Source organism: Cornus florida, unplaced genomic scaffold (assembly GCF_030987335.1).
Source record: "Cornus florida cultivar Cherokee Brave unplaced genomic scaffold, ASM3098733v1 CherokeeBrave_3.0.0_Hap2_Chr06, whole genome shotgun sequence".
NCBI lineage: Eukaryota > Viridiplantae > Streptophyta > Magnoliopsida > Cornales > Cornaceae > Cornus > Cornus florida.
This window is the reverse complement of record NW_026775576.1, coordinates 90,147,447-90,170,120: the sequence shown is the minus strand read 5'-3', so window position 1 is coordinate 90,170,120 and position 22,674 is coordinate 90,147,447. Positions and strand designations below refer to the sequence as shown.

At 33.7% G+C, this 22,674-nt stretch overlaps 1 protein-coding gene and 1 long non-coding RNA gene across 2 annotated transcripts; both read left to right on the top strand.

Annotated features, from left to right (window-relative positions):
* Nucleotides 1–5,409: 5,409 nt before the first annotated feature.
* LOC132312779 (thylakoid lumenal 17.4 kDa protein, chloroplastic) lies at nt 5,410–9,477 on the top strand. The gene is made up of 4 exons (XM_059811281.1): nt 5,410–5,576; nt 6,270–6,394; nt 7,674–7,920; nt 9,044–9,477. Exons 1-4 carry the CDS (start codon nt 5,459–5,461, stop codon nt 9,265–9,267), a joined length of 714 nt encoding a protein of 237 aa, XP_059667264.1. The 5' UTR covers nt 5,410–5,458; the 3' UTR covers nt 9,268–9,477.
* Nucleotides 9,478–17,854: 8,377 nt separating this feature from the next.
* On the top strand, nt 17,855–22,398 carry LOC132312778 (uncharacterized). The gene is made up of 2 exons (XR_009483327.1): nt 17,855–21,143; nt 21,782–22,398. It is a non-coding gene; the product is annotated as an uncharacterized LOC132312778 (long non-coding RNA).
* The last annotated feature ends 276 nt before the right edge of the window (nt 22,399–22,674 follow it).

Here is a 22,674-nt window from a genome sequence, read left to right as displayed (position 1 = left end):
ATTCATTTGCAGAGAAGTGAAGATCAAACAACAAAGTGTTGTTGAGGGTATCATGTTCCTTTTCTGTCAAGGAGACAACAGCACCACTACCTACAAAGGACAAACTAATATGTGGCACACTAGCCAGCCATATCAAAAACCTCACTCTCCCCTTCACAGAAAACATATGACCATCTATTAACTCTCCTTACATTAGCCGCATCAAAAACATTATCCAATTGCAGCAGCTTGGTTTAATTGGCAGACCAATTGTGAGCAAGTGAGTTAGAGTCGGTAATCATTTCATATAAATAAATAAGACGATTATGCCTGTATCAATATGATGCTCTCACTGCCTCCTTCCATAAATGGAGACCAAACAGCGAGTAACAGTCTATTTCAATGTCATTATTTGGTGCAATTACAATGCTAACAACTTGAACTTACAACCCTTCAATTTTGAGAGCAGCCACTTGCAAAATAATAGCATTAAGTTCGAATATGTCTTCAGTCTACCCGTCCAAACACCATAAGTAGGTAGGGCTAACATGTTGCCTCCATTAAGGCGATGTGCTCTCACATCAAGTGACAATTGCTATGAGAAATGCCAAGATTTCCCATTCAAATTCTAGAGGATGCCCAAATTGGGTTAGCATGAACTTCTATGGACTAATACCCACAATATTGTATCAGAGGGAACTCTGTTAGTCCAATCTCATATTTGTGTAACAACAAAATTAGCACGTACTACAGTTGAATCCGAAAACCTAAAAATACTTCAAGGCACAACTAATTGTAGAAGGGGTCCGTGCAATATGCCAAAGAAGGCTTGAAAAGTAATGGAGAAATGATTCAGAGAGTAGAGAGAAGGGAGATCTGAGAGCCTATGGATGAGTCATAGCGTCAAAGACCACACACCAGAAAAAGGACTTACAAGCAGTGGGTTTTTCTTCATCCAGAATAAATAAATAAATAAATAAAATCCCCCTCATCTGGACATTACCAAGATGCACCGATCATCTTGTCATGAAACCTCAACTCAAGTCTTCAACCCACAAAATCCCCAAGTTTCCCATTAATAGAAAAAAATGAGGTAAACCTGCACTACCTCATGTAGAAATGATCACTACAAACCACAACGCAAGACTGGCACAATCCCATGTCATGCTGGCGGAGTTCTAGTTATTGCTTGACCTCTTCGGTCATTAGCAAGGCTTACACTATAGAAGCGTCTATCACCTCAACGGACTATATCCTAATCCCTGAGCTATATCACAATCCAAAATCTCCGACAAGGTCATGGCAATGTTATGATACGACACAGTTTGCCAAGCCCATATTGAATCTCATGCTCATGTTCCATACCATGACTGGCCACAGGGCTCAAGGAGCCCCCCAGACATGGCCTCCTGGTCCTGGAGAATGCATAGCGTTCGTGTGCATTTTCAGATACAGCCCCCATCTTTTATTCTTTCACATTGTTGATTCTTTTTCTGTCTATCAAATCAACTCCCACACCAATCAAGAAACAAACTACAAACTCTTGCAAATACTCTTATGTCTTGCGCCTACATAAAGTGTTCTATGCATAATCCATGCCTAATGCGGAAAACTTACAAATTGAATCCTATACAACATTGTTCATTAACAATCCACATAAAACCCAAATAATTAAGACCACCGAGCTTCTAGTTCAAGTTCTCTCTCCTCTTCCTTCCAAATGGAAAGTTGGGGGTTCAAGTCCACTTAGGGCATTAGTGTGTGTGTTTGTGAGTGAGAGAATTTACCTATAAATAAATAAATAAAATAAATAAACTAACGAGGGCAACAGATCAAGGAAAATGGTCAATTTTGCATACTTTTGATGTAGAGTACAAAGCGAACATTAAGAAATCCAGATCAATAAAACCCATTTCAGTTCGACCCTTTTCAATTAGAGTACATACAATGTGGATAAAAACACATTCAATCCATATAACAACAATTCCAACAAGAAATCAAACAATCCAAATAAACCCTTTTTGATTCTTTCTCTTTTCATTTTACCCAATAGAGTTCAATTCGACTCCATACTATAAACGATATATTGAAGATGAAATTCATATATGAAGAGACATACATATCTATATCAATATACCGATGAGGATCGACACCGAGTGATCAGACAGGGAGGTTATCGACGGAGTTGAGATTCTTGGTGTCGTCGTTGTTGATCTTCATAAAAGGGAGATCGTCTTCGTCTTCATCATCGGAGGTGTTGAGGTTCACGCACTGGAAACGTTCGAGAGAAGCAAAGAACGCCGAGGCCACGCTCATGCCCACCCAATTGGCGAGGCGATCCAGCTTTTCGTACGATAAGAAGCTTGAATTCTCCATCTTCTTTGATACAAGAACCCTAGGTTTTGGTTTGATCGAGGAAGGGTTTTAGAGAGAGAAAGTGGAACCCAAGAAAGAGAGAATTTAAAGTGTGTGTGGACTGTAGAGAGAGAGAGAAGTGAACACAAGGAGAGGAGAAGTTGGTCAAACTGTCAAATTGAGAGCAGGGGCGGAACTTGGACGGCTTGCCAACTCGAGTCCAATGGCTTACCAACCCGAGTCTAATCAGGTAGAATTTGATGGATTTTTATATTGGTTAAAATAATTATAATAATAAGAATAAGAATTTAACCTTAAGTCCATTCAGATTATTGGGGTTTGAAATTTAATTGTATTTTTTACATTTCAAAGTAAAAGTTTAAAGTTGAGTTTGTAAATTGGAGAAGTACTAAAAAAAAACTAAGTCTAATCGGAATTTAACTTAAATTATTATTATGAATATTAAAAAATTTAATAGTCAGAAGAAATGCAGATCAATAGTATGAATCTAATTTAAACTTAAATTAGAGCTTGGATTTATTTGAGAGATTTTGATCCTCCACGAAAACTATTGCTTAAAGTAAGTTAAATTATAGATAATTTAAGATGTTTCACGTCGATTCAAAAATTTAAGATACTTTAAAGGTATAGTTTAGAAAATAATATCTAATATGACTTGATTAATTGTAAGACATCAATCATTGTCAAGCAAGTTCCAGCAGCCAACCAAGTAGAGAGACCATTTGGAAGCAAATTTGGTGGCCACCAACTTTGAGGAAAATTCATCTCTTCCTTTGACAGTGCTGCCATGAACGCCTTCCAATATTGTCGAATCTTAAGAAGAGAGGTCTGGTTAATCAAGCTTCTTGTGTAATTTGTGGAGAGGAAGAAGAAACAGTATGTCATGTGCTCTTTGATTGTCCTAGAGCTTGATTGGTTTGGAAACTTAGTCCCTTGAGGCTTCATTTCATAGGTAAGTGCCAAACATGGTATACCAAGTGGTGTGAAATGCAAAGCCTTTGGAAAGATTATCACGAGGTTAATCGTCTTATGAGCTTGGCATCTTTCTTGAGCTGGCAGATTTGGAAAGGACGAAACGACTTGGTTTTTAATAAAATTGAATGGGATCCAGTGATGATTATGGAAAAAGCGGTGTTCTTCTTTAATGAATTCAGTGGCACTTTGTCAGAGGAAACCGCTAATGCATCGCCCACTGGTGGTGGTAATCCTCGTACTAATAGTTGGATTAGTCTTGCTCTTGGTAGATATAAATTGAATACAGATGTATCATTTCATAAGCTAACTGGTTTTAGTGGGGGTGGTTTGGTACTCCGTAATCATTGTGAATAAGCTGTCAAGGTGGCTACAGTGTTTTATCAAGATGTGAGCAGGCAGAGGTTGCAGAGGCTCTAGTACTCAGGGATGGTTTGAAACTTCTTGGTTAGTGGGGGTATTCAAATGTGGATGTTGAGTGTGATTGTCAATCAGTGATTAATCTTACCTTTAAAGACCTTTTATGTTCAGTCATTATTCAATATATCCAATGATTGATTTATCAAAACTTGGGGTTTAAGTTGGTTTGGTGCCCACGTTTATGCAATAGAGCGGCACATGCGATGGGTAAATGGGCTCTTCGTCAAAGGATATGTGATTTGTAGTGGCAAGTGTGGCTTTTTTGATTGTCAAATGTATTTCAAAAGGATCTTTTATCTTAGTATTTATAATATTTGATTATGTTTAAAAAAAAAAAAATGTAAGACATTAACCTTTGAAAAAATATCTCACATTAATTTTTTTAACAATTAAACAATGTGTAAATTCAACTGAGATGATTCTTGTGTCGTATTGAGTCGGATAAGTGTGGTTTTTATCATAGAGTAGCAAAATTCAATGGAATTTAGACGTTACTTGGTAAAATTAAAAGGAGTAATGATAGAGAAATCGAAAAGGAATTTTTGAATTAACACCGAATTTGACGTGGTTGGCTATACTTTTCACGTGTTAAACAATTATTTTTTGAAAACTATTTAAGTAGATGAGGTGGATAAAAATACGTCAGATTCAGGACTTATTCGAGAAAATCATTCGGTAACCCTATCATTTTCCAATTAAAAGTTAAGTACTCAAAATTTTAAAATATGATGTTTTTAAGTGGTAAATAAAAAATAAATATTTTTTTATATTTTCAGTATTCAACATGTAATAATAAGTGATGTCTATTTCATTTGAAAATTTATCCTACGTTAAAATTTTAAATATACTTAATTGAATAATCACCTAAACTGATTAGAGTTAAACCTTAAATTGCGTTATCAACGCCTATGTATCACCGAATACATACACATTTTCTGATACATACTTGAAGATGGATTGAGGAGACTGCATACCTGAAGATGGATTGTGAATTTGTGAGTATGTGATCACTATCGTCATGATAGAAAATATATGGGTATCATAAAAATAACTTGAATTACATTGTAGATGACATGACAATTTTGTGACGGATGATATGGAAATTTAACTTTGTATTCTGAAAGCAATTTTGTTTAAAGAATACATGGTATGATTGAGAAAAAAAATAAAAAAAAAATTATTTATGGTAAAATCTGAATCCAAATAAAACTGTTTGACAAAAGTTTTAGGGGCTAATTTTCTGAACCAATTTTTATGTATGAATAATTAAATAAAAATATAATTCACTTAAAAAAATTTTAAATTATATTTTGAGTCATCTTTCTCTTAAATAAGAATCCCAATTTTTTCAACAATCTACATATTTGAATAATTTGATTAATAAATAATTAATTTCATGTTTATTATAATTATAAAATTGAGAATGCAAAAGAAAAAAAAATATATAAAAAGAAATAAAAAAAAATAGATAGAGAAACCTAATTTTATAGTTGGTTCTCACTTACTACCGATGCGTACATATATATAATTATACGATAGTAGTAGAATAAATTAGTTGTGAACTCTGCGTCCAAACATGGCCAAGAAAAACACAGTCCGAGGTGTCATGCCATGTAAGAGATATGTACGGTCGTTCTGGAAACGTGGATGGATAATCACACTGTTCACACAAGACTTCAAAAACTGAGACGCACAGAAAAAGAAACCCAAAATGGCGAGCTTTTCCATTCCCATCTCACGAAACCTATTCTCTCCGCAACATTCCTCAACCAAACGAGCCCGTTTTCCGGTGCCGGAACTTCACTCGCCGATCCGAATCATTTCCTCCTGTAAGAACCCCAAATTCCTCCACGAATTCCATTTCTTTTTATATCCTTAGTTACATATATAGTGATATCTCACACACATATATAAATATAATCGCATATATACTACTAGTTACTTGTACTCTATAGAGATTGCAATCATGGGTCTAATCTGTATGAAGCTCAATTTTGTTTCTGAGTGAGTATACGCATTGCTCAAGTAGTTGTTTATTTGTTTATATACCTACTACTTTGGAAATTGTTTGAGAGATGACATCTTCTTATGTTTCCATGAAAATTTCAAATTGTGCATAATTTGTGATTATGCTCCGATAATTTGTTTGATATTTTGCTGTACTATGTGACATAAACGTTGACAGCTGCATAGCCTTATCTCCATTAATGAATAAATAAAATTAAAATTTTCCCCCTTTAGGGAGATGGAATTTAGAGCAGAGAATAGAGTATCAAACATTGGTTTTTTAATAAATGAAAAGCAGAATTCCCTTTTTTTGACTAATCAAAATTTTTTTTTTTTTGGGGGTGGGTCTTGAAGTGATTTAATGGACATGGAAAACATGGTAGGAACTGAAAGTTTGATATATGTATTACTTTCTTCAATTATGTTCAGCTTGTTTTGTGACTTTGCCTTCAGAATTTAAACTGGACAACCTTGAACTAAGAAATGTCATTTATGTTTTCTTCATGTAAGAACAGCTGTTAGGGATGGTTCCAAAATTGAGGAAAGTTCATTCCATTTCAAGGAACTTAGAAATGTAGCTTGTGGCGTTCTTGCTGTTTGGGCCGTCACCACTGCCTCACCTGTAGTTGCTGCTAATCAGGTTTAAATTAATATATATATATATATATTTCCTGTTCCATTTCACAGTTAAATGAAACACTAGATATCAGTCTTTTACGGGAAACATAAGCCTATATAAATTGTTAATTTTAGTTGCTGCTAATCAGGTTTAAATTGTTAATTTTCCTGCTTGCATTATGGGAAAACTTATAAGCCTATATAAATTTTGTAGCTTTATGTTCTCTAATCTAGGAAACAAGGATCCATCATTCTTAATAGAGCTTTCTTGGATAAATCCATATTTGAAACATAAATTGCATGTGGATCTTGGAAAAATATAATATATTTGACAATTGCAACTGAAGTTTTCAAACATCATGTTAGATTTTCTTTTTTGACGAAAAGAACGTAGGAAGGGAACAGCATTACTTGTACCTATGGAAAATTCATCTCTTCCAACTGTTGCAATTCTATTTATAAATTTCTTAAAAGAGACACCCATCCACGCAATCCCTTTGCAACTTCTCTTGTAGCATTTTAATTTTTCAATATTCTTTCATTATCTCTCAAATTGACTGAGGCTATGACCTCGGATAAGAGCGGAATGGAAAAAATAAGATTCATGTAGCTGACCCCAAGTAGTTGGGAAAAGGATTTGTTGAGTTGTGCTTGATTATCCTTCAATCTACACTCCCTTGCAGGCAGTTACAATGTACCATGTAATGGTATTGGAATTTGTTTTTCATGTTGGCGTTCTGAAAAAAAAATTAGGATTTGCTCTTTTTAATCTTCGCCTGACATTGGGCATAAGCAACCGGCCTTCAACATCATCAAAGATGGATGGTTGTTTAGTTTTTATGTGCAATCCTTGAAATTTTATTCACAGAATTTAGACATAATTTCCCATCAAAATTTAATCAGTCCATTATGTTTTCATGGCAATTTTGAGGCAATAATCTATCTTCAGGAATGGAGTAATCAAATAAAATGGAGTAATCAAATAAAAAGCAATGTTTTGAATACAATCCCACATCTTAAACATTCCCACGTTAGTCATTACCCATACTGAATAGCCTCTGTCCATTCACAATTTTATCTTATCAATCTTTGTAGGATTCTCATTATTTTCCTGCTTCTGGTTAACTCTACGAGGTCCTCTTCTTCATAGCTGTAGATCCATCCTCGCCTTGAAATAAATTTATTTATTTATTTCCTTTCTCATTTTTCTTAGTTTTTAATATTACTTTAGCTCAATATATCCACTCTCTCAATGATTATACCAATTACAATAGAATATTTTTTTTATGATTGCCTTGCAGAGGCTGCCTCCTTTGTCAACAGATCCTGACCGGTGTGAGCGCGCATTCGTGGGTAACACAATAGGTCAAGCCAATGGTGTTTATGACAAACCAATTGATCTCCGCTTTTGCGATTTCACAAATGAGAAATCCAATCTCAAGGGGAAGTCTCTTGCAGCAGCGCTCATGTCAGGTGCTAAGTTTGATGGTGCAGACATGTCAGAGGTGGTAATGTCAAAGGCTTATGCTGTTGGAGCTAGCTTCAAGGGTACATTTTTAGACATTCCCACTTTTTTTTTTTTTTTTCCTGGGTGAAACTTTTCTCCTGGTTCGCAGATCATTGTGTTTCTCCATGCATGCATTATTTATATGTCTGCAATTTTACTTCCAACTGAAAATTTTCACAACCACAGTGAAACTGGCTTGATTGGATGTCCTATCATTAGAACTGTTCCCTTTTGTTTCCAACTTTCCGTCACCTTTCTTGGCATATACATACATGAAAATTCTTTCCCTTCAGCTCCCCTCGTAGGCTGGAAATAAACAAGGTGATACATACCCTGAGAGGATAATATAAAAGGACTGAAACAAAGAGGTTTATTTTCCTTCTTTGTTAGCAGAAATGACTGACATTTTATGAAATTATTAAAACCATTCCCACATGTAATGATGATGGACTTATTGAAAATGGGAAATGTAGGGGAACAAATGAACCAGGGAAAAAGGAAAAAAATGGACGTGGTTAAAATGTTATGGAAGAGAGAGTGGTAGAATTTTCACAGCATGCCAAGTGCCCCCATGTGAAGTACACGTTACATTAAAATGTTGGTAGTGTATAATATCACTTGATTACTGGATTTGGAAGTCTGAGTAGGCTAAAGCTGCTAAGATGATGATGATACTACCTTGATAAGTTAGGACTTAGGGAAGTAGAGAGAACTGTAAGGTGTCCATTGCTGTCATTTTAATATCCAACCCACACGTTTCTTGAAGGCTTGTGCCGCCAAGAGCCTGCAATACAGATTTATTCTCTGGTCCAGAGAGAAGCTAATCTAACAAGTGTCTGCTTTGAACATATAGTTTTCCGGTCCTGTTGAGGTTTCTATATTTTACTCATCTTTCACCCATTTCTTGATCAATGAGAGCTACAACACACATTTCTTCTTTTACTACTAATTCCAAAAACGAAATAAGCAAGAAGCCTTTTGGAGGCCTATTTCTTTCATGAAGTTGTGCTGCTCCTATTAATACAATATTGGCCATAAGGACATGTAAAACAAACAGAATTCCCACTAAATGTCCTAGTAATTTTATTTGAAATTTCCCAATGTACAAAAACATCGTCCAATTAGTTTCTATGGATTGACAGAGGGATTTCCGATTGTTTGCAGGCACGGACTTCACGAATGCTGTTCTAGATCGGGTTAATTTCGGGAAAGCCAACCTCCAAGGAGCTTCATTTAAGAACACAGTACTGTCGGGTTCCACCTTTGATGAAGCGCAGCTGGAAGATGTAGTTTTTGAGGACACCATTATAGGCTACATAGATCTTCAGAAGCTTTGTAGAAATGAGACTATCAGTGACGAAGGAAGAGCTGAACTGGGATGTCGATAACTTCTGCATGTATGTCCTCTTTCTCATTGTCCCACCTTGTGAGCAATATTATCTGATGTAGGCTGTTATTTTGCAACAACCATTTTCTCAAAGTGATACAGCAAAAGAGTAGAACATGTATGTGAAGGCAATTTGTGATCTTCACTGTTTTGTATTGTACTTAAAAACTTATGTTTACTTTACCCACTTCAAAGCATTAGTTCTCTACTATGGTCTCTGTCTGATCATTGATTGTATTATATATATCAGCCCACCTCTCAAGTCAAATTAGGCCCATCAATTTATTCTTAAAAAGAAAAATTTCTTTTGTTAGAGCATTATTTGGAAAACAACTATAGTACTATCGAGAGCCGAATCTTCTACTGGAGATACCACCAGACAGAGGAGGAGATACTTCTGAACTATAACCCTTCGGTGGTCCGAGGATGGAAATTGAACTGCACATGGCACATATAAAAGCCCATATAAAACCGACAAATTCATTGTTTAATGTTTCCATACCATTCTCATCACAACCGTACAGCATGTTCCCAAAGATTAGGGCTTAAACAAGGCCAAGTCTCCTGGCTTGTGAAAAGTTTAGTTGATGAGTGGAGGACCATGCATTTATCAATTAAAAAGTTTGGTTTATGGGTGTGGATTGTTTATTTAATTCAGTTCATTAAAAATGTAAATGAGAATTTACAATTAACATTGAAAATTCAACTTTTAAATGTCATAATATTTAATTTTTTTTTTTTTGATATTCATATACACATGCCTCCAAAGAGGCAACTCCTGAGTCTCTGATCATTTAAAAAAAAATTAAAGGCCTAATAACCACTGCCTTGTCATCATAATATTCAATTTCGATCAAACATAATGTTAGATTTGTAAGTGAATATAATACACGTGTGTGTGTTGATACCCCACACCACACGTATGTGTATAGATTATAGATAAAGGTTGGAGTAGTGCCAGACTCATCATTTAAGGGATGAAATGATGATTAGAAGTAGTAATAATTGATGAGTGTGTCCACAAAACAAATTTTTTATTCGAAGTCACGCAAAGACAAATGTAAAAACTTTTCCCCACTTGTTTTTATTCGAAACCACGCAAAGGACAAATGTAAAAACTTTTCCCCCCTTGTTTATGTTGATATCGTTGTCTCCAACTTGTGAAACATTTGGGGTCAGCACCGGAGTGTAGTGTGGCCTGTGGATCCTCTCCGGTGCACCATTATTTTGTGGCCATTAACTTACAGCAAGTTAGGCCCACAATTAGAGTTAATTCCTGCAGTAGGGACCAGTGCCCCTAAATTTCTTTCCATTGGAGGGTTGTCGGCATGAAAAGATCATCTACACTAACTCACATGCAGTGGAATGAGAGTCAAAGCGATAAATTTAAGATATAAATATTGAGATCGGAAACAAGAGCAAAAACGGAGCATTGAAGTGAGAGTACGTTAGAGTATATGTGAAACGCAAGAACAATATTCATTTAAAAAAATTATGAAACTTAATTTTTATTTACAACGACAGCACTAATTTTATTTATATTTATTTATTAACCATCAGTATTGTCGACTTACACAGCTGCAAGGTAAATTGCTATAAATTGTAAAAGTTCAACATTCTAACTTTTGAGAAATATTAATTTACCAAACATTGGCACAAGTGGTTAAGAACTTTCTCTTACAAAAGGAAGTGAATGGTTTGAGTATACTCCAGCGATGCAGTGACGGAGTCAAAAAATACTTTGAGGGGGAAGGGTGTGTTGAACAATATTAAAGTATATGAAGGATAAACTTAACTGAAATAATTGAAATAAACAAAAATTAGATCAGAAATTGGAAGACGAGAATGAATGAAGAAAGGATTATAGAGAGAGAGGGTTGAGGAGTTTGTTATTTTTGAGTCAAATCAATAATTTCACAAATAGGAGAGACTCTTACTAAAATTCAAAACACATATTAAAATATATATATATATATATATATATATATATATATATAATAATAATAATAATAATAAGAAAGAAAAAACTCCTATTATTTCTTCATTTTGCATCAACTATTACAAGATGTTAAGTTTCATATTGACCTACACCCTCAAATTTTGGATAAGAAGACTAATGAGATCACCATTTTTTATTTTATGAAACTGTTAGACAGAGACTCACCGCACACTACACCATCAAAACCATTCCTCACAAAAATGGAAAAGTTCTGTCAAGAAAAATAATTGCCATGAAAAGGATTTGTCCCTGAAAGACTCACCGCACACTACACCATCAAAACCATTCCTCACAAAAAAGGAAAATTTCTGTCCAGAAAAATAATTGCCATGAAAAGCATTTGTCCCTGAAACTGTCAGACAGAGACTCACCGCACCACTACACCATCAAATCCATTCCTCACAAAAAAGGAAAAGCTCTGTCAAGAAAAATAATTGCCATGAAAAGCATTTGTCCCTGAAAAAGTCCAACTCACATGCAGTTACTGTTAAACAGCATCATATCAAAATGACGAAAACTTTTGTAGCTATAAACATTTACATTAACACTTGTTGCCAATATATCATTGCTCATATAAAACTATTCCATTTTTTTTTTTCTTTTTTTTTTTTCTTTTTGTCCAGATTAATAAGGTTACAAAAGTGTGTGGTTGAACAAATTTTAATGTCAAAACCAATCCGAACGGGTTGTACTTTTGAATTTTAATCTCGAGTCTTGGTGTTAATTAAAAGGATGGGAAAAAGTGAAAGCATATTCCAATTGGTTGAGAATATCATATATTAGTTAAAGGTATGTGAGCACATGAGTTCATTTTAGTATATTTTTAACACTAAAGAAATATTTGAGTTTGTTAAAAATTCTTAAAAACAAAAGATCTTAGGCTGCCAAAAATAGATTGGTCCAACTTTTGGACGGGTCTGAAGTTTTGGACCAATCCAAAAGTTACTCCTCTATCCAAGTCTGAATCGGTCTAAGATTTGGTAGACTCAAGGATTCGGATTTAGACCCGTCAATCCTTCCATCTACCAAAATGGATCGGTCCAAACGGTCTAAACTTCAAACTTATTCTTCAATTCTTGAAATTCTTGAGCTCAAAATTGTCAAAAACAGACCTGTTCAACTTCGCCGATCCATTTTCGAATATAACTTTTGGACGGGTCTGAAGTTACTCCTTAATCTGAGTAAGTCTGAAGTTAGAGCGTTTGGACAGGAGAGTCGCAAAGTCAGAAATACGTCAACAACTATTTCTTGGTAAAATGAAGTGATTGTGAGCCTAAATCAAAGTCTGTTGTACTTTGCTTGGAAGATAGTGAATTGTTTCACTGGAGACTATAAAAGTCTCCGTAATTTTTTCCCTTGTTAGATGATATTTTCCCGATATGATTTCCAAGCCAAAAAAACTGGGGTCAATCTCTTACCCTTTACTCTATCCTTTATTTGCCTTTAATTTTTACTTTGTGATTTGTTTTGTATTTAAATGGATGCTTCTAGCATTTTCTTTCTAAAGCTTTTCAGGATTTTTGTCATATCCAGAATTTTTTTATTAGTCCTTTATTTATTATTGTGAATTTATTTAATGGTTATTTGAGCTTAAATTTACTTATTTAATTGATTTAAAAATTTAAATGAAAGAAAAGAAATGAGGAATCTGTGACACCCATTTTATTTAGTAATGCAGTGTGTGTGTACCGAAGGTAATTGGATGTGTGTTTATGAGGTGGTAATGTAAAGTATATGTGCTATTATATTATTTTGATGATTAAAGTTTTCTCCCGAAGCTTGAGAGGTAGTATACTATTGGGAGCATATATATATAATTATATATGCACGTAAGGAATGAAGTGGTAATAAGTTTGGGGTGACACATGGCACATACAAGTTAATTGATAATCTCCATTCCAGGAGACTAGATTTTTACAACTCATGTGATTACGTGTACACTTTCCAAGACTAAAAGTTTTGTGCTTTAATAAAACTCTTGAGGTGGTGGCTGCACTACATAGTTACTGGTATATATTAGATATAATTGCAATTATCATGTTGATGGATGAGGATGAGTGTCAAGTGGCTGGCAGCACAAGAATGGACCGAACATAGACAAGTAGTTGTAGAAAATATATTTAGATATGTATAAGATTAAAGTTACCTTTACAGCTTGTTGGAATTGCCTTCGAAAAAACTATCGTTTTGTTGGAAACACAACAAAATATACCACAAACAGTGCAATACAATCAGAGTCGGAAGAGAGAACAAAAATAAAAAGAAAGGGAATAGAAAAGAAAAGGATTTTTCTCACTAAATTGTTATTGAACTCAAGTACAGGTGAGGGGTTTTATATTTTTATTCTATATTGAAAGTTTATTACTTAACTTGTAGTAATAATTAATACAATTACCTGTTCTAGTTTGTATATCAGCTATTTTATATTTTTTAATTTATTCAAAGGCTGCTTTGTGTAAAGTGATACCATGGTTATGGTTATTTCTTTGGAGTTTTCAAGCTGAAAATTTATATTAAGGCATGTGATTTGAATTTAGCCAAAACGTGTGTATAAAGTTTGAGAATTTTAATTGAGGTGATGATTGTGATTTAATTCTCTTTAGAAAATAAATATAACTTGGTTATAATGTTGTATACGCAAGAAGAAGGAAACGGAAGGTACAACCATACGGAAGGATAATTAAATAATTTGAAAAGTAGCCAAGGTGAGTGTACTCACTAGAAATTTATACTTGAATGGGTATGTTGAAGTATCGAAGATATTTATTTGATATGGAATTGCTTATATATATTATATAAGGTCCATACTCTGGCCTGGAAGGAGAGTAATATATTACATAAGTTCCATACTCTGGCCTGGAAAGAGAGTACTACATTAAATAAGGTCCATACTCTGGCCAAGAAGGAGAGTACTATATTTAAATAAGGTCCATACTCTGACCTAGAAGGAGAGTATTATATGTTACATGCTTGTAAAATTGGAAGATATATGTAATGAAGTTAAATTGAAGTTGTCAGATAATATTTGTTTATATTACTCTGATATTGTAGTGTTGCATTCACTGGGCTTTAAGCTCACTCCTTCCATATCTATATTTTCAGGTACAAGGTTGGGTCGCTACTACCAGGTTTAGAATCTTGAGTAGGAATGGGAAAAAGAACAATGGAACGTCTTTTGTTTAAGATGTACATGTAGTAGAATTTAATAGTGTAACTTGTCGTTAACGTTTTAGCTTGTCAGAATTTGCATAACAGGCCTATATTTTGTTTTAAATTGTAAACTGTTAAGCAGGTACTCTGATATATGATGATGTCATGTTGAGTGAGATTAATGCAGATGGTTAGATACATTACAATTTGTTCAATTTATTAAATAGTGTAAATTGGGTTGGGGTATGTCAATTTTCTTCTGCACTTAAGGATTTTATTTTTATATATATTTAAAGTAAGAGTTGAACCATGAACCTTTTAAGTAAAAGAGATACTATGGGACTATAAGTCTTAATTACTCTAATCTCGATTAATTATTTTGGAAAAAAATAGAAAAAAGAATGTCAAATCGCATAATGTTGTCTCCGCTTTGCAATTATTTGGGATATATTTGCTTTGTAATTATTACGGATAACTACCTTACCTCATCTGGAGATTGCCTAATGCTTCCTTCGGTGGGAAGGAAAAAATTTGGATGGAAGAGAGAAAAGAATTGATCGATTATGTGTTTCTCTTTTTTTGTTCGGTTAAATGGTTAGATGGAAGAGAAGGGAAAAAGCTCACAAATTAGTGTCCTCTTTAGGAGCAAAGAGGATGGTTTTAATTTTTTTACCATTATACCTATCAATATCTATAATATTGTAATTTACGGAGGATAGTACTATAATTTAAAACTTATATAATAGCTTCACTTATCTTCCCTCCTCTCTTTCGTTCATATTTGGAGAAATGATTCGTATTATATTTTCTCTCCTTATCTCCTCTTATTTTCTTCCTATCTTCCCTCCACCCCTCTTCCTTTCTTCGTTCCTTCTTATCAAACGAAGCATAAATAATATGAGTCTTCCATACAAGGGAGGAACTAGCAATGGGCTAACCTGGGTTATAGCCCAGGTCCAATTGAAAAAAAAAATTTAGTACTATTGTTCCTAGAAGCCCATGTACTACTCTTCCTCTTCCTATCAGCTCAACCCAATCCATAGTATTTCTATAAATAAAAAGAGTTATAAAATTTACAAAGGTCAAACCTTAAATATGAGCAAACCCACAAGCCATAGACATGCCCAATCACAAAATAAACCATAATAAAATATAATAAGGCCCAGCCCAGTAAATCAAACACATTGTCAATCTATGGAAAAAGACCTAAACTCTTCATGTTTAAGGCACTAAGGCATAGGTGGATAAATATCATGGATTATTATTGTTAATCTAATGAAATATTGAATTTTATTTTTGTAAAAAAATAAAATAAAAGTAAAAAAATAAAAAAAAGGGCTTTATTGATGACTTGATAATTTTTTGTTAAATTAGGTAATTTACTATATAATGGATTAATAACTAGTCAGAGGCAGAGCACATAGGTCTTACTTTTTAATGTGAATTTATTAATAAGGAACATATATATCTTTCATTCTTATAGTTTTAATACTTGTATGAAGCAAACTTCAATGACTTCTTGACTGTGAAAATACGTTAGAGCTTGGAAGTGTAAATGTGTTAGAAAGTTGTAAATTATTGGGTTTAATTGAATAACTGATGCATGATAATTATGTATTTAGAGTATAGATGACAACACACTAAGCAATCATGAGTTTAATTATTTTTAGCCCTCCTTACTTTGCAATCCTACTTCCATATACTAATTTCAAATATGACACTGACCTCCCCTAGTTCAAGTATGAGTAACACTAATGTTTCTGTCATAAAATGTGACACTCTTTATTATTAATGTTATGCTCAATATTTACATAAAATTCAAAAATTCCCTTAGAAAGCTTAAAAATGTTATTTTATTCATAAAGAAACAAATATTTTACATTAAGAAACAATAAAAGTATAATAGGTATAATAGTTATTTAACACCTTCAGGTCAAAGTAAACACTAATAGAGGATGTCAATGTTATATTTAAAACTATAAAAAAATGTTCGCAATTTACAAATAAGACAAATGTAATTATCCTTAATTATTATTATGTGTTTTGTTAAATCTTTTAAGAGTAGGGTAGGGTTTTAGCGACGACGGTTTATAGTTCTGTATCCAATAGCTTATAATTAAAAGAAAACCTAGCTAATTTTTTATTTTATTTTTTATTATCATTTGAAAGGCACAAAGGCAAGCCAAAGTTGCAGTACAAGGCATTAGCTAAGCCGATAAAGGCATACAAATCATGAAGCAAAATAAGAAAAATAAAGAACATGCTTCAGATTTGTTGAGAAAGAACCATCGATCTAGAATGGAAACTACCAAGAGAGAAGAGCAGCAACTGGAGTGACCAAATGTCAGGCTTTCACTAAGATAATAGCTCCAATCTGCATCAACAAGGCACCTCCACATACCCAATTCCACATAAGATCAAATCAAGTAGGGAAAAACCTAGCTAAATGATTTTGTTCTTTTAAAGTAGATAAAATAATCATATTGAGTAAAAAAAATATTGGCCAAAGTCATTTGATTATTGCGACTTCTAATATCTCGATGCATAGGGCTGATATATGCTTCTCAGTCTTGACTTCTTCTTAGAAGCCAGTTTTGTAATCCTCAATTTAAAAAGAACAAAAAAACAATCCATATACAAGGTCCCTGATTTGTGGGCAATTCTTAATTATCGATGTCTCCTTTGTCACGGAAGTTAATGACAAATCCAAAGTCCTTTTGACCATATATTAACAACTTCTTCGACCATCTGTCAGTCCGGAGAAGTTGAGTTCACATGTATTTGCTTTGAAATTATAAATATTTTATTTGGTAGGTTACGTGTCAAGAAATTTGTTCAAGTTTAGATACTTTAAAAATTATTTATATACATATTTCAATACATGTCATGAATAATATTTTAAGCAAACAAATGATTGGGTCGATAACGTCTCTAATATTTATTTTTATTTATTTAACTTATTCCACTCATGACTTGAGAGTGCGCAAGACTAAAAATGAAAACTAGTGATAAATCATGAATGCACAAATTTACGTAATTTAACGTAAAACATATGAATTTCATTATCCAAAAAAATAAGATATTACAATCCCAAAAAATTTGGACCACAACTTCAGATACGGGTATAGCCATCCTTATCAAAAAAAGATACCATTTTCATGAACATTGGATTAAGGCTAAGGAAAGTTTGTAGTGGATATACTTGTAATAATTAATACATTATTGCCGTCATTATGGAAGGAGACTAATTAATCAGTTGTTGCTAGTTTGGTTGATGGACTTTGAACTGCCATTCCATCAACAACTACAATTCCATTTCCTCTATTGTCTAAACCGACTGTCAAGTGTCTCTAACCAAATCCTCTACCACCCGTCACTGTTGATAAATCTTTCTTCCCCAAAATACCCTTCTCAGCAACGGACACAAAGAAATGAAGAAGGGGCAGTTTAGTCATTGAATGTGTACCCCAACTTTCCCAGTTTGGGTCTTCCCCAAAATACCCTTTTCAGCAACGGACACAAAGAAATGAAGAAGGGGCAGTTTAGTCATTGAATGTGTAACCCATATTTCCCAGTTAGGGTTGTGCTATACCACGCACCAGTAACCAACCTTTTTGTTGGGAAATTGGCATTTTGGTAATTACGTGTCAACATGGTATCTCTCTATATTCTTCTATTTATAACAATGACTTGTACCAGCACTATCATTACTCATTAATTCATGGATACCTACCTGTGAAAATGTGTGAGATTCATCTTTTTAGAGAGGGAGAGAGAGAGAGAGATACCTTCCATGCATATGATTCATTTGGATCCTCCTTGTAATATTTCTTGCTCAAATGAGTATTCCAAAGGCAGTGGCCTTCTTTGCATCTACAACAATTCTGTCTTTGTGTGCCATATGCAGCTAGCGCCCTTTCTGATTCTTCCATGACCCAGTACATATATATGTGTGCGTGTGTGTATATATATGTGATGGTAGCGATGTTTCACAACTTTCACATATTTAGATTGTGAAGGATTGGGTACTATTGCTTCTGTTACAACCAGTCTTTCCATCTCTGAAGTATGTATATATGGTGCTGCTGTTTCTGAGATGCTCATTTGGGCAAGCAACATTATGAGTGGAGGTCATTAATGGACTGTGATATAAATGATCTTCCCTTCTCTGAGTCAAAGGCAGATAAGTTCTTCTACTTTTCTCACTCTCCTAATTAATTAAACATGACAATATATATATATATATATATATATATATATATATATATATATAATTTTTGTAGTGGTGGTGTATATAGTACATAATATTAGAAGTGGTAAAAGAGATATATCTTGCCTCAAGTGGTTCAAATTTCCAACATACATATAGCACTGTATTATATATTGATCTTATCATGAAATTGACATATCAACCGGATAGAGATATTATATACATGTTTTTATATATATATATATGTATATACTTCACTGGTTTAATAAAAAACCATATTCTATATCAGTAATCGTATAAGAGAAGTACGAGAATATTCTCCATCATCAGATGTCCAATATATAGGAATCATATATCACCACATCATATATATATATATATATATATATGCCTTGTGAGCTACCTATAATTTCATGGGGTACCTTGATGCCTTGTGGTCAAAACCTAGTAGCTAGGGCTACTGAATTACATCAACTACAGGAGGAAGATATATCTAATTAAATACATGAAATTAATATCACTACTTTTTTTTTGGTAAGGTGAGTGAGTATCTAGATGGAAGAAACTATACAAACAAGCACAGACAATGTTGCTTGAATTTCCACAAAAAAAAAAAAAAAAAAAAAAAAAAAGGCACCAACAAGGGTGCAAAGTGCAAACAGAATTAAAAGCTACAAGTAACAAAACATATGTAAGTAGATTCACCGAAATATATATATATATATATATATATATATGTATTTTTTTTTCACTGTACTTGAATATATGTTACTTCCTGTAGGGAACACAACGCTAAAGCAGATTAATTAGAAGACAATGTAATTAGAGGATGCTGATAGTCACTGTCACAAGGGACGACACGTGTCCGTACCGAATAATAACGTTGATAGTCACTGCCACAAGGGACGCCACGTGTCCCTAATGGATAATAATATTACCTGGCTAGTCACTGAATGGCAGTACTGGGTCCTGCTTGACTTTACTCTGAAAGTCCTAAGAATCTCGAACTATTAGGGCCTGGTATGTGAGCACCTGGGCTCATAAGAGGAGGGGGTAGCTACCCCTCACTCTTTTGGTTTGGTGGTGCCTCGCTCCAGTCGAATGGGCCCTGCCCTAACTCAAAGGCCTCTCGTTTCCTGCAATACTTGGGATAGGGGCCCGAGGTTCCTACAGGTTTTTTCTCCCCAAGCTGCCCGCTGTGGGGAGCTTGAGGAGTTGGAAAGTTGGAGGTGTTAGGATTTATATGCCCTGGCATAGCAAATTCCTATCTGCATTATAGTGACATATGTTCCTGACGTTTCTGAAATATTTATGCTTTATACAATTGGTGAATTCAATGTATTATGTTTCGATTTATTATAAAATTGATAGTGTCCACTTGATTACAAGAGTTATTTACATATGTATGTGATGGCGATCAATACATGAATATAAATAGTAATTATAAATTGTTCATAGTCGGTAATTATGGATGGACTCATAATTAATTAAGACTTAAACTGGATCCGCGTTAGGTTGAGATATATTGCAAGAGCCGTTGTATGCAATTGCTCTCTATCACCGTCATGTCATTTGATTCTTACGTATGAGAAAAATATAGACTCTTTTATTAATTAATAATTACTTTGATTTGTAAGGCGGATTCTTCAGGATCCTTAAACCGACACTTTAGGTAGTTATGTAATTAATAGTTAGAGGGTTATATTTTCAATATTTGCATCTTACTATTTGTATTTATTTTGTATTAATTATGGTTGATCACAAAGTAAATTCGAAGGCCTTCGTATGTTTTTAGACGAAATGATTTATAATATATTTATTTATTTAAATTATTATTTTTGTCTAACAAATATTTTATTGTGATCGAGCCAGAAATAATCAAAGGTACCAAAATAAATATATTAATTAAGCAATTAGATTGATGGCTTTATATATCCGATAACTAATTATGCATAGAGGGGTCAAAGTGCAATATTGACTTAGAGGTTATTTATTATTTAATTAGAATTCAATTAATTTCTTTTAGTGGAGTAGAAATTAATTTATGAATTAATTGAATTGGGTCCATGGACCGGGCCAATTATTAATTCATTGTACCCAATAAAATAATAAGCCTAAAGGATTCTCACTCATAGTCCAACTTGATATTGGAATTCTATTGAATTTGAGATATGTGAATTAGAGATTGAGAATGATTTATTATTTCATTTTTTTTTTTTATCTTTATGTTGCCTATATATACATGGTCTATGTATATTTTAGGGTGATTTTGGATGAGAAGGAATAAGAAATATATTTTCTCTCTCTAGAAAATTAGGGTTAGTGTTCTCATCTAATGGAGGCTCCCACAAGCCTAGTTTTCCAAGGTCATTCATGGAGGTTTATAAGTGATTCCTAAAGGCAAAATAATTACCAAGAAGATGGAGATCCAAGGAGAAGGCATCTTGCTAAGGGATTTACAATAAGTGAGAACATTCACTTTAGAGGAAAGATTTAAAGGTTTACTCAGACTTTTCATGTAAGTATTCAATCTATTAATTGAATGATACATCATATTTTATTTTTATATAAAACTTGTCTCTGTGTGATGAATCAAGATCTATGAATTAAAATCCCTCGAAAATTTTTAAAACTTACACGTTTCCCAACAGTGGTATCAGAGCATGGTTTGATTCATTACTAGAGATCATGTTTCTATCAAAATTCATCATTCATGGATCCAATTTTGATATGCATATATTTATTTATTGATGTATGTTGATGTATGAGTTAATATATTGATATATATTGATACATGATGATGTATGTATAATTGTGAATGGATGATGATGTATGTTTAGGCCATGGATGAAATTTATAGGTTAAATAAATGTAATTTTATCTTTGGATGAATGTAATTAAGGCTTTGATTTAGCCGTTTGAAAGTTCAATGATGAAATTTAATTTTTTCCATTGTATTTCAAATTATAAATATTTTTAAAACCATGTAATCTTCGTCAAAGGATACTATGAAACTTCAAAAAAGTCCAAGAGAGTTAAATTAGGCTTCAGGAATTTTCTGGAACTTTTTCCGAATTTTTCGGAATTTTTCTGGAATTTTTTAGGCTTAAATTTAATTTCTGAAAATTTTTATTAATTTTTCTGGATTATTCGGAGATTTTCCGGCGACCGGAAGGTGGTCGGCGGATAGGTCAGGGCTGGAGATGAGGTGGCTAATCCGGTGCGACGGGCTTCACATGCGCGCATATCACTAGCCTTTAGATTTCCATCAGTGGCTGGAAAAGATAGAGTGTAGCGCAGTTCATGGAGGGTTCAAGGTGCTGCCAATCCAGGAGAGAGTGGATCTCACGCGCGGGGAAAGACAATGTGCCCAACAGCCATCTGGCGCGTGATGAACACGCGCCAGTACTTCTTGGAATAGCCAGAGCGTGGGAGCGCGTGCCACGCGCTGCAATAGACCTATGGGGCATGGAGGCACGTGCCACGTGCTGTAGCCCTGTTTTGGCGCGTGCCAGCGCGTGCGTAGTCCTCCGGGCGCATTCCAAGCTCTATTTTGCTTCACCAGACGCGTACCAGCTTCCTACAGGTGTTGACAAGCCGATTGAAGACACTCGCACAATACTTAGAGCAGTTAAATGTTAAAAGCTAAATCCATTGGCCATTTAATTTGCTTTATCTGCCATTAATTTATTTATGTGATGTATGTCATGCATGGAATAGATAATTGTTAATTAATTATTATTCATGCATTGGATCCATGATATTTATTTAAATGACTTGATTTATATTAATTAAATTAAGAAAATTAATTGATTTTGATTACTAATTAATTAGAGGGCACTTATTGGGGAACGAAAAATTATTTTTGTAAATTATTTTTAAAGTGTGCCTCAAATTAAATATTAGTAAATCATTTAAAGTTCAAATATTTTCTAAATTTAATTGGATTAAAATCAAGACGTTTTGCATGCATTATATCATGTAAATGAATAAAATAAAAAACCCTAATTATGAATGATTAAAAATTGAGTGGTAGCGGGGATTTTTAT